A 14,739-nucleotide genomic window follows, 5' to 3' on the forward strand; every position below is an offset into this window, starting at 1 on the left:
TAACTTGTGGATCCACTTTAAAAACTGCAAACTTTAGATTTGTTTCATTGTTCCTCTAACATTATCTAGGAATTAATCTGACTCAGAATTCTATCTGAGTTCTAGGACTTTATTCTTTGGAGCGTAGAAGAATGAGGGGAGAGTTGATAAGAGGTTTACAAAATTATGAGGGGTATAGACAGAGAAAATGTGAATAAGCTCTTTCCACTTAGATTAGGAGAGATAAATACGCGAGAACATGGCGTTAGGGTGAAAGGGGAAAGGTTTAGAGGGAACTTCTTCACTCAGAGTGGTGGGAGTGTGGAATGAGCTGCCATCTGACATGGTCAATGGGACAAGCGGGATAATGTTTCGGCACAGACTTGAAGGGCCGAGTGGCCTGTTTTCTGTGTTGTAGTGTTCTATGGGGATTAATTCTCACATAGTTGAATGGTTGTTTTCTAATTGTTCAGGCTGTTTTGAAACAAGACAAAAATAACTACAATGCTTGGGTTTTTATCGGAGTTGCTGCAACAGAGCTGGATCAGCCCGAGCAAGCAAAGACTGCATATAAAAAAGCTACAGAACTTGAGCCTGACCAACCGTTAGCATGGCAGGTATGTTCGTGATTAATTGTGTCCTTGCAAATTAATGAGCATGTTTCTGTGATTCAGAAAATCCATTGTATGTACAATAATATAATGCACAATACATTTTGATATTTGCTGCTACACGTTTCAGTTGAGTTATATCTCTGGACTTAAGGTTTGTTTTCTGATTTTCAATGCTAGTTCTTAATGGAGGAGCAAAATATATTTTACCAATAGTGAGGTGGACTTTTAGATTTATTTCTTCAGTTATACGTTTTATGAAAATAATGTTTGATCTCTTGAGTGATTGTGAATCTCGTGAGATTGTCAGCTTGATGCTGCTTGTGTTCAGGTGTACGTCTCCATTTCATATTTTCCTTCAGTTTTACTTCTCTGCTTTTCTTTCTTTGTCAACGAGTACATTCTGTTTCTAATTCCATGTGGTTGATGCTGGGAACTAATCAGGAGAAAATGACATGAACCATAATTGGGGCCGTGGTTAGCAATAGGAGGCTGGAGAGTGTGGTGCAGATTATGCTGGGATTTCAGCAGCAGGAACAAAAGGACAGGGTCAGTTTCAGAGTATATGTCTGTGAAGTAGGCCCAATGGGCTGAATGGCCTAATTCTGCTCCTATGTCTTATAGCCTTATGTTAACAACTAGGATGGCCAAGAAACTTTCAAAGTAAATCAAGGAATTGATTTTGGTAGATTAAGATGACACTGTGACCACAGAACATTGACCCTGAGGATTAGAGAGCCTGAGTTATAGGGAGAGATTGGCCAGGCTGGGTCTTCATTGCTTGGAATGTCCGTGAATGAGGGGTGGTCTTAAAGAAATGTTTAAGATGATATGCATAGACAGAGTTAGGTTTGTTATCAGTCTTACGTGGCATGAAGTTTGTTTTGGGGCAGCAGTATGGTGCAAAGACATAAAATGACCATAAATTGCAAAATAAATACTGCAAATAAAAGGAATAATGAAGTAGTGTTCATTGAATTTTCAGAAATTTGGTGGCGAAAGGGAAGAAGCTTTTCCTGAATTGTTGACTGTGGGTCTTCAGGGTCCTGTACCTCCATCCTGATGATAATACCAAGAAAAGAGCATGTCCCAGATAGTGAGAGTCTTTACTGTTTTCCCCAGGGTAGAGAAGTCCAAACCTAGAGGGTATCAATTTAGAATAAGAGGGAGAAGATTTAAAAGGGACCTGATGGGCAGCTTTTTACATAAAAACATAAGAAATAAGAGCCATCTGTGTTTCGCCATTCAATGAGATCATGGCTGATCTGACCATGGACCAATCTCTCCCTAATACCTTTTCCCCATAACCCTTAATTCTCCTACTATGCAAAAATCTATCCAACCTTGTCTTAACCTTTTGTGTGCAGGGGGTGGTGAGTTTATGGAACAAGCTGCCAGAGGAAGTATTTGAAGCAGGAATCCTTTAAGAAGCAGTTGTATAGGCAGAGCCTGGAGATATGCGCAGGAAATTGGGGCTAGCTAGGGTGACACCGTGGTCACCGTAAACTCATTGGACAAAATGGCCTTCATCTATGTTGTACCACTCTGACCCTTTTAAAAATTTTTACCTCCTGATACCTTTGTATCTTCTAGTTGGCCTTTATTCAATTCGTTATTCAGCCGTTTTTAGCATCAGACTGAAAAATAGCCTGTTTGTCGTCTTTGTGTATGTTTTCAGGCAATAACTGTACTATTAGTGATTGCAAGTTAAATTGCTAGATGTAGGATTTGCTTAATGGTTATATTCTAAATTTTTGGGGACCATGTCAAAGAATTGGTGTACGTATATCTGTAGAGTAAGGAACAGTCTTCAGAATGTTTTCAGGAAATTGAAGTGAAATGGTTACCTGAAATGTTTTCCTTATTTCTTTTGTTACTGTACTAAGTGTTTAATTGCATTCCACATCAATGGTCATTCTTAAATTTGGGTCTGTTGTTCTTTACGTCTTAATTGCACTGTATCTTGTTTGAAGTATAGGCATTATATATTCAAGTCATAACCTTGAGAGCTTTGCTTTGTAATATGAGTTCTTACAATTGGCATGGTAAAGAAAGAAGATCAAATCAAAAAATGGTTTCAAATAGTAAAGTCTTATCGATATGAAAGACATGAAAGAATAATAGTTTAAAATATTTACCACTTCCAGATATAGAACAATGACATCTTTCACTCCTACCCAAAACAATTTGAAGCAACAGTGTTTTTCTGACCAATATTTTCTATTTTCCCTCCTTATCTCTGCATAATATTTTGTTGCTCATAATTGTAAGGTACACTCCCAGTATGACTCTTCGAAAGAGCAAGGATGTGTATTTTCAGTTTTTTCTTTGATTGTATTAAGGGCTGTCAGTCAAATTTGGAACCTGCTGGGGATTTGTCCTTTTATCTGTGACTGCTGGATATAGAAATATCCTGAAACAAGGCTGACAGGTCATTAAATTAAGACACACTGCTACTTATCAATACTTAATGATGGTGATCTCTGGTAGTGGTCTAAGATGCTTGTTATTGAACATGCTAGTTTCATTACCTTGAATTTTCTTTTGCCATTATCCAAAGAATTAGTTCAGAGTCATGCAGGCAGCTGATCTAGAGCATTGCTCTTTAAATAATAAAGCCTGTTTTAATTTTCTCCTCCACATGATGAAAAATCTCCCTTCACAAAATGAGTTAGTAAGTAAATACAAGCAGGCTTTTCCACTGAGGTTGGGTGAGACTACAACTAGAGGTCATGGGTTAGGGATGAAAGGTTTAAGGGGAAGATGAGGAGAAACTTCTTCACTCGGAGGGTGGTGAGAGTGTGGAACAAGCTGCCAGTGCCAGTGGTGGAATTTCAGTGGTTCAGAGAGGTTTGGATAGGTACATGGAAGGGAGGGGTGTGGACGACGATGGTCCAGTGCAGGTCGAGGGGAGAGCCAGTTCAGCGAGGACAAGATGAGCCAAAGGGCTTGTCTCTGTGCTGTAGTTTTCTATGATTCAAAGTAGGTGAATATTAACAACACAAAACCACAAGTTAGTCAATTCCACGTTGCTGTCATAGCCCTTACATCCAGCACATTATCCTCTGCAACTTCCGCTATTCCCAAAGGGGGCCTATTACTAGACATATCGTTACTCCTCTTCCCCCCCCCCCCCCAGCACTTTCTGCGGGTATCGCTCCCTCTGTGATTCCTTTGTCCATTAGTTCCTCCCCACTAATCTCCCAACCGGAACTTATTCCTGCAAGTGGCCTCAGTGCATGTACACCACCTTCCTCGCCTCCATTCGGAGCCTGAAACAGTCTTTCCAGGTGAGGCAACACTTCACCTGTGAATCTGCTGGGATTATCTATTGTGTCTGGTGCTTCAGATGTGCTGGCGGCCTCTGCATTGGTGAGACCGGTTGTAAATTGAGGGAACCGCTTCATCGAGCACCACCACAGCATCTGCCACAAGCGGGACTTCCTGGTGGCCAAACATTTTGATTCCGATTCACATTCCAGTTCCAGCATTTTAGCCCATGACTGCCTCTTGTGTCACGATGAGGCCACTCTGAGTGGATGGGCAACACCTTATGTTCTGTCTGGGTATCCTCCAACCTGGTGGCATGAATATCGATTTCTCCTTCCAAAAAACAAATGCCACGCCCCAACCCCCATCTTCTATTCCCCATTCTGACCTCTTACCTCCTCTCACCTGCCTATCACTTCTCTCTGGGTCCCCTTCTTCTTCCCTTTCTCCCATGGTCCACTCACCCCTCCTATCAGATTCCTTCTTCTCCAGCCCTTTACCTTTCCCACCCACCTGGCTTCACCTATCACCTTCCAACTAGCCTCCTTCTCCCCCCCCTCCCCCGCCCTTTATTCCTTTATTCTGGCATCTTCCTTTCCAGTCTTGATGAAGGGTCCTGGTCAAAATGTTGACTGTCTACTAACTTCTATCAATGCTGCCTGACCTGCTGAGTTCCTCCGGCATTTTGTGTGTGTGGCTTCAACTGAATCTTCATTTTGTTTTCAGAAAGTCCCAATCAAGAACAACATCTATCAAATAAATGCTAATTGCAATAAAGTTGCAATTTAAAAAAAAATTGTTAGAAATTTTCCTTTTACTCAAGGTTGCTGGTGAATGATCAGTAAAACATGTTTTATGATTGGTATATTTATTCAATGATGTGAACTAAAATGTGTTACAAATGTACTTAACAAAAGAAACAATTCTTAAAATGAAATCATCAAAGCCAGTCACTTTGTAAACAAATTGGTATTGAGTAACACACTTAAAATGCTGGAGGAGCTCAGCAGATCATGCAGCATCTATGGAAATGAATAAGCATTTGACGTTTCAGGCTGAGACCCTTCTTCAGGACTGGAAAGGAATAGGGAAGAGGACAGAATAAAAAGGTGGGGAGGGGGGTAAGGGGGACAAGCTGGAAGGTGATAGGTAAGGCCAGATGAGCGGGGGTGGGGTGAAGTAAGAAGCTGGAAGATGACAAGAGGAGAGTGGATCCTGGAAGAAGGGAGAAGGATGAGGGGCATCAGGGGGAGGTGATAGGCAAGGAAGGAGAAGAGGTAAGAGGCCAGTACAGGGAGATGAAGAAGAGAAAAGGGGAAAAATAACATAAATTGGAGAAATCGATGTTTATGCTGTCAGGTTGGATGCTATCTAATTGGAATATGAAATTGGTATTAATGTCTATAAGTGAGTGAGGACATTTAGAAAAATCTCAATTAGAACTAAAGTTTTTTCTAAAATGAGAAAATGTAAACAGAGTGACCTGAACTTGAGATTACAGTACAGAATCCAACACAGCAATTTAGCATGATTTCTTGTTAGCAATTTGCAAAGCCACTGAGATATGCTGAAGGCACATGGGAACACCACTTGAACTTCACCTCAAAGCCTTGCAGCATCTTGACTTTAGATGTCTTCATTGTAGCTGCATTTAATTTCTGGAACGTCCAACCCAACATTTATTGTGTTACCTTCATGTGTCATAATACAGTAGTTGAAGAAAGCAGCTTACCTTAGTCACATTAGGAAATAGCTATGAAATGTTGTCTGGTCAATAGTGTTCACATCCTTAATATTTTTTTCAAAATACTTGCTGACATATATGGGCGCATTGCTCACCCTCCGTAAACATATATAGTCCCCTCCGTAGACATATATAGTCTATATTGAAGTTTTTTTTTGACTTTTTGAAAAAAAAAGTTGAGAAGCTTCAGTCAGAGAAAGCCTAAGATTAACAGCGAGAACTGCAAGTATAGTGCATGGAGTAAAGGCAGATCTAACATACAGAGAGGCTTTGAGGAAAGAGAAGCAGAATAACGGGTGTAAAGGTAGTAAGGTAGAAGGGCTGAAATGTGTGTACTTCATTGCAAGAAGCATCAGGAACAAAAGTGATGAACTGAGAGCTTGGATACATACATGGAATTATGATGTAGTGGCCATTATAGAGACTTGGCTGGCACCAGGGCAAGAATGGATTCTCAATATTCCTGGATTTCAGTGCTTTAAAAGGGATAGAGAGGGGGGAAAAGGGGAGGAGGGTTGGCATTACTGGTCAGGGATACTATTACAGCTACAGAATGGGTGGGTAATGTAGCAGGATCCTCTTTTGAGTCAGTACGGGTGGAAGTCAGGAACAGGAAGGGAGCAGTTATTCTATTGGGGGTATTCTATAGGCCCCCTGGTAGCAGCAGAGATACTGAGGAGCAGATTGGGAGGCAGATTTTGGAAAAATAACAGGGTTGTTATCATGGGTGACTTTAACTTCCCTAATATTGATTGGCACCTGATTAGTTCCAATGATTTAGATGGGGCAGAGTTTGTCCAGGACGGATTCCTGTCAGAGTATATGGACGGGCTGACTAGGGGGAATGCCATACTAGAGCTAGTACTAGGTAATGAACCGGGTCAGGTCACAGATCTCTAAGTGGGTGAGCATCTGTGGGACAGTGACCACCACTCCCTGGCCTTTAACATTATCATGGAAAAGGATAGAATCAGACAGGACAGGAAAAATTTTTAATTGGGGAAGGGCAAATTATGAGGCTATAGGGCTAGAACTTGCAGGTGTGAATTGGGATGATGTTTTTGCAGGGAAATGTACTATGGAAATGTGGTCGATGTTTAGGGATCTCTTGCAGGATGTTAGGGATAAATTTGTGCTGGTGAGGAAGATAAAGAATGGTAGGGTGAAGGAACCATGGGTGACAAGTAAGGTGGAAAATCTAGTCAGGTGGAAGAAGGCAGCATAAATGAGGTTTGAGAAGCAAGGATCAGATGGGTCTATTGAGGAATATAGGGTAACGAGAAAGGAGCTTAAGAAGGGGCTGAGAGCAAGAAGGGGGCATGAGAAGGCCTTGACGAGTAGGGTAAAGGAAAACCCCAAGGCATTCTTCAATATGTGAAGAACAAAAGGATGACAGGAGTGAGGTAGGGCCGATTAGAGATAATGGTGGGAAGATGTGCCTGGAGGCTGTGGAAGTGAGTGAGGTCCTCAATAAATACCTCTCTTCGGTATTCACCAATGAGAGGAAACGACGGTGAGGACAATATGAGTGAGGTTGATGTTCTGCAGCATGTTGATATAAAGGGAGAGGAGGTGTTGGAGTTGTTAAAATACATTAGGATGGTTAAGTCCCCAGGGCCTGACGGAATATTCCCTAGGCTGCTCCACGAGGCGAGAGAAGAGATTGCTGAGCCTCTGGCTAGGATCCTTATGTCCTCGATGTCCACGAAAATGGTACCGGGAGATTGGGGGAAGGCGAATGTTGTCCCTTTGTTCAAAAAAAGTAGTAGGGATAGTCCGGGTAATTATAGATCAGTGAGCCTTATGTCTGTGGTGGGAAAGCTGTTGGAAAAAATTCTTAGAGATGGGGTCTGTGGGCATTTAGAGAATCATGGTCTGATCAGGGACAGTCAGCATGGCTTTGTGAAGGGCAGATCGTGTCTAACGAGCCTGATAGAGTTCTTTGGGGAGGTGACCAGGCATATAGATGAGGGTAGTGCAGTGGATGTGATCTACATAGATTTTAGTAAGGCTTTTGATAAGGTGCCACATGGTAGTCTTATTCAGAAAGTCAGAAGGCATAGGATCCAGGGAAGTTTGGCCAGATGGATTCAGAATTGGCTTGCCTTCAGAAAGCAGAGGGTCAGGTTGGAGGGAGTACATTTGGATTGGAGGGTTGTAACTAGTGGTGTCCCACAAGAATCGGCTCTGGGATCTCTACTTTTCGTGATTTTTATTAGCGCCTGGATGTGGGGGTAGGTGGGTGGGTTGGCAAGTTTGCAGACGACACAAAGGTTGATGGTGTTGTGGATAGTGCGGAGGATTGTCGAAGATTGCAGAGAGACATTGATAGGATGCAGAAGTGGGCTGAGAAGTGGCTGATGGAGTTCAACCTGGAGAAGTGTAAGGTGGTACACTTTGGAAGGACAAACTCCAAGGCAGAGTACAAAGTAAATGGCAGGATACTCAGTAGTGTGGAGGAGCAGAGGGATCTGGGGGTACACATCCACAGATCCCTGAAAGTTGCCTTACAAGTAGATAGGGTAGTTAAGAAAGCTTATGGGGTGTTAGCTTTCATAAGTCGAGGGATAGAGTTTAAGAGTCGCGATGTAATGATGCAGCTCTATAAAACTCTGGTTAGGCCACACTTGGGGTATTGTGTCCAGTTCTGCGTGCCTCACTATAGGAAGGATATGGAAGCATTGGAAAGGGTACAGAGGCGATTTACCAGGATGCTGCCTGGTTTAGAGAGTATGCATTATGATCAGAGATTAAGGGAGCCAGGGTTTTACTCTTTGGAGAGAAAGAGGATGAGAGGAGACATGGTAGAGGTATACAAGATACTAAGAGGAATAGATGGAGTGGATAGCCAGCGCTTCTTCCCCAGGGCACCACTGCTCAATACAAGAGGACATGGCTTTAAAGTAAGGGGTGGGAAGTTCAAAGGGGATATTAGAGGAAGGTTTTTTACTCAGAGAGTGGTTGGTGCATGGAATGCACTGCCTGAGTCAGTGGTGGAGGTAGATACACTAATGAAATTTAAGAGACTACTAGACAGAGGTATATGGAGGAATTTAAGGTGGGGGTGTTATATGGGAGGCAAGGTTTAAGGGTCGGCACAATATTGTGGGCCGAAGGGCCTGTACTATGCTGTACCATTCTATGTTCTATGTTAAGTATTTTTTCCCCTTCCTTTTATATCTGCTCAGCTAGGGCAGTAAGAGTGCCAGGCAGAATAGTGGAATCCTCCCCATGAGGGTTATGGAAGGCAGGGAAACCTCCAGTGTCTCAAAAGCACCAGAATATAAAAGCAAGGCTGTAATGTTGATACTTTAAGAAGCACTGATGAGATGTCACTTTGGAGTATTGTGAGCAGTTTTGGACCCCTTATCTGAGAAAGGATGTTGCTGAAAATGGAGAGGGTTCAAAGGAGATTTGCCAAGATGATTCTAGGATTGAATAGCTTGTCATATGAAGGGCCATTTGATGGCTCTGGGCCTGTATTCGCTGGAATTCAAAAGTATGAGGGGGTGACCTAATTGAAACCTATGGAATGGTGAAAATCCTTGATAGAGTGGATGTGGGGAGATGTTTTCTGTGGTGGGGTAGTCTAAGACCAGAAGAGACAGCCTCAGAATAGATGGGTGTCCTTTTAGAATGGAGATGAGGAATTTCTTTCACCTGAGAGTGATGAATCTGTGGAATTCTTCGCCACAGGCAGGTGTGGAGGCCAAGTCTTTATGTATATTTAAGGCAGAGGTTGATTCTTGACTGGTCAGGGCATGAAGGGATACGGAGAGAAGGCAGGAGATGGGGGCTGAGAGGAAAATTGGATCAGCCATGCTGAAATGGCCAGAGCAGACTCAATGGGCCAAATGGCCTAATTCTGCTCCCATATAATAATAGGAAGAAATACTTTACTGATCCCGAGTGGCAAATTCTTTTGTTACAGCAGCAACATTTAAAAACACACTTAGCAGTGTGCAGACATAACTAATAAGAATAATAAAATACACAGTAATAATTACCTGTGTGCAATGATTTGCAATAATGTGTAATAATAATGTATGAAATAATAAAGCAGAGACTATTGTACTATGATGTGTGTTCTGTTGTGCAGAGATGAACTGTTGTATATAGGAAAGATTTTCTGTAACGCTCTTTGTGACAGTGGAGCTGAATGAGTCTGTTTGAAAGGATGCTCCGCTGCTTATTCAGTAGGTCATGGAGAGGATGCGCCAGATTGTCCATAATGGATAATAGTTTGTTTAGTGATCTCCTCTCCACCACTAACTCAACAGAGTCTGGGTTGTAGCCAAAGCTGGATCCAGCCTCTTTGAGTTTATTTAGTCTCTTTGCATCACCAGCGTCGATGCTGCTCCCCAGCATAAAGCTGCAAAGAAGACTGCACTCCCTAGAACAGACTGGTAAAAGATTTCCGACATCCTGCTGCACGCATTGAAGGATTTCAGCTTCCTTAGAGAATAGTCTGCTCATACCCTTCTTGTAAATTGCCTTGGTGTTGGTTTTCCAGTCAAGTCTTTTGTGGAGATGAACACCCAAGTATTTGTACTCCTCCACCACTGCAACTACTTTTACCAGAATGTATCCAGGAGTTGTCACGGTCCTCTTCCTCCTAAAATTAGTCACCTCCTCCCTTGTTTTGGCCACATTCAAGAGCAGATGATTCCTCCCACACCACTCTGCAAACATGTCCACCAGTCCTCTGTGCTCCAACTCCTGCCCATCTCTGATACATCCAACCACCGCAGAGTCAGCAGAGAGCTTTCTGCAAGTGACAAGACTCAGATTTGTACTGAGAGTCTGAGGTGTACAGTGTGAACAGAAACGGAGACAGGACAGTCCTTGTGGTGCCCCAATGCCACTCACCACTACCACAGACCGAGAACTACCCAGCTGTACAAACTGGATATCTTATAATCTTATGGTCTAAGTGAGTATTGTTTCTGTTATTATTATCACATGTACCAAGTTATAGTGAAAACCTTGTCTTGAATACTATCCATACAGATCAGATAATTACAGTGTATTGAGGTAGAACAAGGTAAAATAATAACAATGCATAAGTAAGTGTAAATGTCTCAAAGTGAAGTGCAGGTAAACAGTAAGGTGCAAGATTATAACTGAGTGCCTAGAACATTGGCATTTTAGTGTGTCAGTCAGCCCATTGTCTCTGTGATGGAAATTTAAGGATAATTGTTCAAAAACCTCAGTGGAAAATATAGAACATAGAATAGAACAGCACAGTACAGGCCCTTCGGCCCACAATGTTGTGCCGACCCTCAAACCCTGCCTCCCATTTAACCCCCCACCTTAAATTCCTCCATATACCTGTCTAGTAGTCTCTTAAACTTCACTAGTGTATCTGCCTCCACCACTGACTCAGGCAGTGCATTCCACGCACCAACCACTCTCTGAGTAAAAAACAGACAAAAATAAGACAATTGCTAATGGAGTAGACTGGGGCAGAGATAATTCAGTTGCAGAAATGCAAAGAGAATTGGAGTGCAGGTTGAAGTAAGTAACGTCTATAACAGAGTGACTTCCATTCTCCGTGGTGCCTACGCAAATGGTTTTACATTTCGTCCATTGTGACGTCATGAAGTTCAGTGGAAATGGTCATGGGAGATGACTATTTTGGAAAATTGGATCTCTGCTTATAATTTTGATTATATTTTGTAGTTAGAATGTAATGCAACAGTTCTATAATCAATTTTAGCAGCCCCATTCTTGTCTCTTGCCAAACTGTTTGCAGTGTGGTTTTGTTATTTTTGCCATACATGATCATATTTGGATTTGTGGGGGAATTGAACCAGAAACTGAGACAAGCTCGGCTTCTAACTATAAGATACTGCAGTTACATTACCTTGGTGCTTTATAAAATTTAGTCTTGTAGTCATTAAAAGACTTTCTACAGTCTGTAATGATCTAGAAGGATTTCGAATTAATCAGGATGAGAATATTGCGACGAGGGAGCAAAGGAGATAGATATGTGGATCATGTTGTAGGGTCCAGTGAAAGAAGTAACGATTTGGATAATCTAAGCTTTCCAAGGTTTGGAAGGTCAGTCAAGAAAACATTTAGGTCATTCGAGGTCGTGATGATAAATGCATTGGGGATGGTTTCATTTGCATTTAGTGGAAATGTTGGCTATTAATATGACAGGAATGGAGATGGGCTTACTTTGTCTAAATACAGAAATTCTGTATCTATTCGGGCTCTTGGGTGATGAATGGTATGCTTTATTTCATTGCCACCCTCTTTCCTGTCTTACAAGGTATGCAAGACATTTTCTCACTATCTCAGTACGTGTGACAATAACAAACCAATTTAATCCATCCCCTGATAACAATCATATCTTCGCTAATTACTGCCAAACAAAAGTCTTATTTGCTTTCAGGGAGAAGAATTGTGAGCAAGTTTTCTTCAGTTAAATTCTATTAAGATTTAATTTGTATAAAAACCAAGGAGGGTTTCTAATGCAATTTCATGTTCTTTCAGGGTTTACAGAATTTGTGTGAGAAAAATAATCCATCTGATAACAGACATGAGCTCTTGGGAGTTTATCAGAAGTTAATAGAACTGTTTGAAAGGTAAGCAATGTAATTCTTTTGCATGGTAGTTGAAATAAGTGCAGTTGTTTAAGAGATGGCTCTGTTTGTCTATGCCAAATCTTAATGATCTTGGAAATATAAATCTTGCCAGATAATGGATTTTTTCCCCTCTCAAGGTCAAGGTTCCAGGTTCATTTTATTGTCAAAAGTATGCATGTATAATATAACTCATATTTGTCTTCTCCAGATAGCCATGAAATACACACGAAAAGTGAAAAAAAGACCCAGAGTTAAGAGAGGTACAATTTCCATAACAGGCAGTGATGCAGCCAGTCAGGATGCTCTCAATTGTGCCCCTGTGGAAAGTTCTTAGTATTTGGGGGCCCATATCAAACTTCCTCAACCGTTTGAGGTGAAAGAAGTGCTGTTGTGCCTTTTTCACTACACAGCTGATGTGGATGCTGAGGAACTTAAAGCTGTTTACCCTTTCAACAGCTCCATTGATGTCAATAGGGGCCAGCCCATCTCTAGTTCTCCTTTAATTCACAACCAGCTCCTCTGTTTTTGCAACATTGAGTGTGACGTAACATAACCAAGTCATCAGACAATTGATGCTAATGAGAGAGATAAGGGAGACAATGGAGAAACGTTCAAAATGTTAATGAGAGAGGAGAGAGAGATATAAAGGAAAAGAAACACAATTCAGAATATTGACAGACCGGTTGCTTTGAACCTGAACTGTTTGAATTTGATGGACAGGCGATACCCCAGCAGGGGGATAAAAAGAACAGGTTTGCTAAGGCATGACGCACCACAAGATCACGAGGTAACGAGACCCTAGAAGAGCGGTGTGCCCCCACAAGTTGGTGGGAGTTTGGAGGTCTGGTTCGCGGGAACCGACCATAGACTCACAGGGTGTAAAGGTACGATTGATGGGAACCTGGTGTGTGTGTCCGTCCTTGCCTGGGTGCCGGGTTCACTGTGGAAGAACGGTCGTATCCGGAATGGAGGGGTCACAGTCCGTGACCACAGCGGGATAGAAGACATAAAAGGGTCCGCCCGAAGCCAACTGCGAAGAACATCAAAGGTCTGCCTGAATCAAATTTGCATCCCCCCCCCCAACGGCACAACAGCGATTACTGCGAACTACACTAAGCTGAACTGAATTCTGCGTCACTTAAGACTGATCATTTTACCCCTAGACTGCGATAGAGCTTGGTTGATTCCTATTACCCTAGTTCTGTGTACATGTGTGTTTTATCATTGCTAACCTATTGCATTTATATACGTACAATTAGAGTACTGTGTTACTTATTTCTTTAATAAAACTTTATTAGCGTCCAGTAATCCAGACTCCAATGAGTGGTCCATTTCTGCTGGTTTGGCAACCCAGTTACGGGGTACATAACATGAGGCAGAGGTTGTTTTCTTGATACCACTGTGTTAAAGAGATGACTTCTTCCCTGTAGGCCGCCTCTTTATTGTTTGGGATTAGGCCAATCAGTGTAGTGTTGTCGGCAAATTTAATTAGCAGATTAGAGCTGTGGGTGGCTCTACAAGGAGTAAAGCAGGGGACTTAGTACACAGCCCTGAGGGGCTCCTGTATTGAGGGTCAGAGGGGTGGAGGTGAGGGAGCCCACTCTTACTTCCTGCCGGCGATCTGAGAGGAAGTCCAGGATCTAGCTACACAAGGCAGGGTCAAGGCCGAGGTCTCTGAACTTCTTGTCGAGCCTGGATGGAATTATGGTGTTGAATGCTGAACTATAGTCCAAAAACAGCATTCTCAGATAAGCATCCTTCTCCAGATGTGTAAAGACGGTATGTAGAGTAGCAGCTATTGTGTTGTCTGTCGATCGGTTGTAGGCGAGTTGTAGAAGGTCCAGTTTGGGGTGGTAGCAAGCTGTAGATGTAATCCTTGACCAGCCTCTCAAAGCATTTGCTTATTATTGAGGTGAGTGCGACAGGACGCCCTTCGTGCAGGTATGTTACCATGGTCTGTTTTGGTACAGGGACAATGGTGGATCATTTGAAGCAGGAGGGCACTCTACACTGGGAGAGGGAGAGATTAAAAATGTCAGTAAACACACCTGCCAGTTATGCTGCGCACATCCTGAGTCATTGCCCTGGGATGCCATCTGGTCTCGCAGCCTTGCGACTGTCCACTCATTGGAGACCTCTGCATACCTCAGAGATGACCAGGTTGCAGGTTTTCCTCGGAGGCTCAGAGTTAGTGACGTCAAACTGAGCGTAAAAGCGATTGAGCTCATCTGCGAGAGAGACCACAATGTTGGTGGCATCACTACGTTTGGCTTTGAAGTCTGCGATGGTATGTAGCCCTCGCCACAAGTCACGTGTGCTATTCATTGTGAATCTTGACTCAATCTTGTCCCTGTATTGTTGTTTCACAGCCTTGATAGCTTTGCGCAGATGGTAGCTGCTTTTCTTGAGCTCAAGCTGATTGCTGACAATGTCAGCTCTGTGTTGCACAGTAAGTGGTGCTTGCACGGAACTATTGATCCAGGGTTTCTGGTTCGGGAAGACCCTGACCAACTTCTGGGAACAACATCGTTGATGCACTTCC

The 14,739-nt window shown here is 42.6% G+C and overlaps 1 protein-coding gene across 3 annotated transcripts in view; it reads left to right on the forward strand.

The window, feature by feature from the left end:
- The window catches only part of skic3 (SKI3 subunit of superkiller complex), a 307,663-nt gene that overhangs the window by 12,980 nt on the left and 279,944 nt on the right, over positions 1-14,739 (forward strand). For all 3 annotated transcript variants that reach the window (XM_072281194.1, XM_072281196.1, XM_072281195.1), the window contains exons 3-4: positions 453-596; positions 12,106-12,197. In XM_072281194.1, coding sequence (XP_072137295.1) covers positions 453-596; positions 12,106-12,197 — 236 coding nt within the window. The remainder of the gene's footprint in view (positions 1-452; positions 597-12,105; positions 12,198-14,739) is intronic.

The sequence above is a fragment of the Mobula birostris genome, chromosome 17 (assembly GCF_030028105.1).
Source record: "Mobula birostris isolate sMobBir1 chromosome 17, sMobBir1.hap1, whole genome shotgun sequence".
Classification (NCBI taxonomy): Eukaryota; Metazoa; Chordata; class Chondrichthyes; order Myliobatiformes; family Myliobatidae; genus Mobula; species Mobula birostris.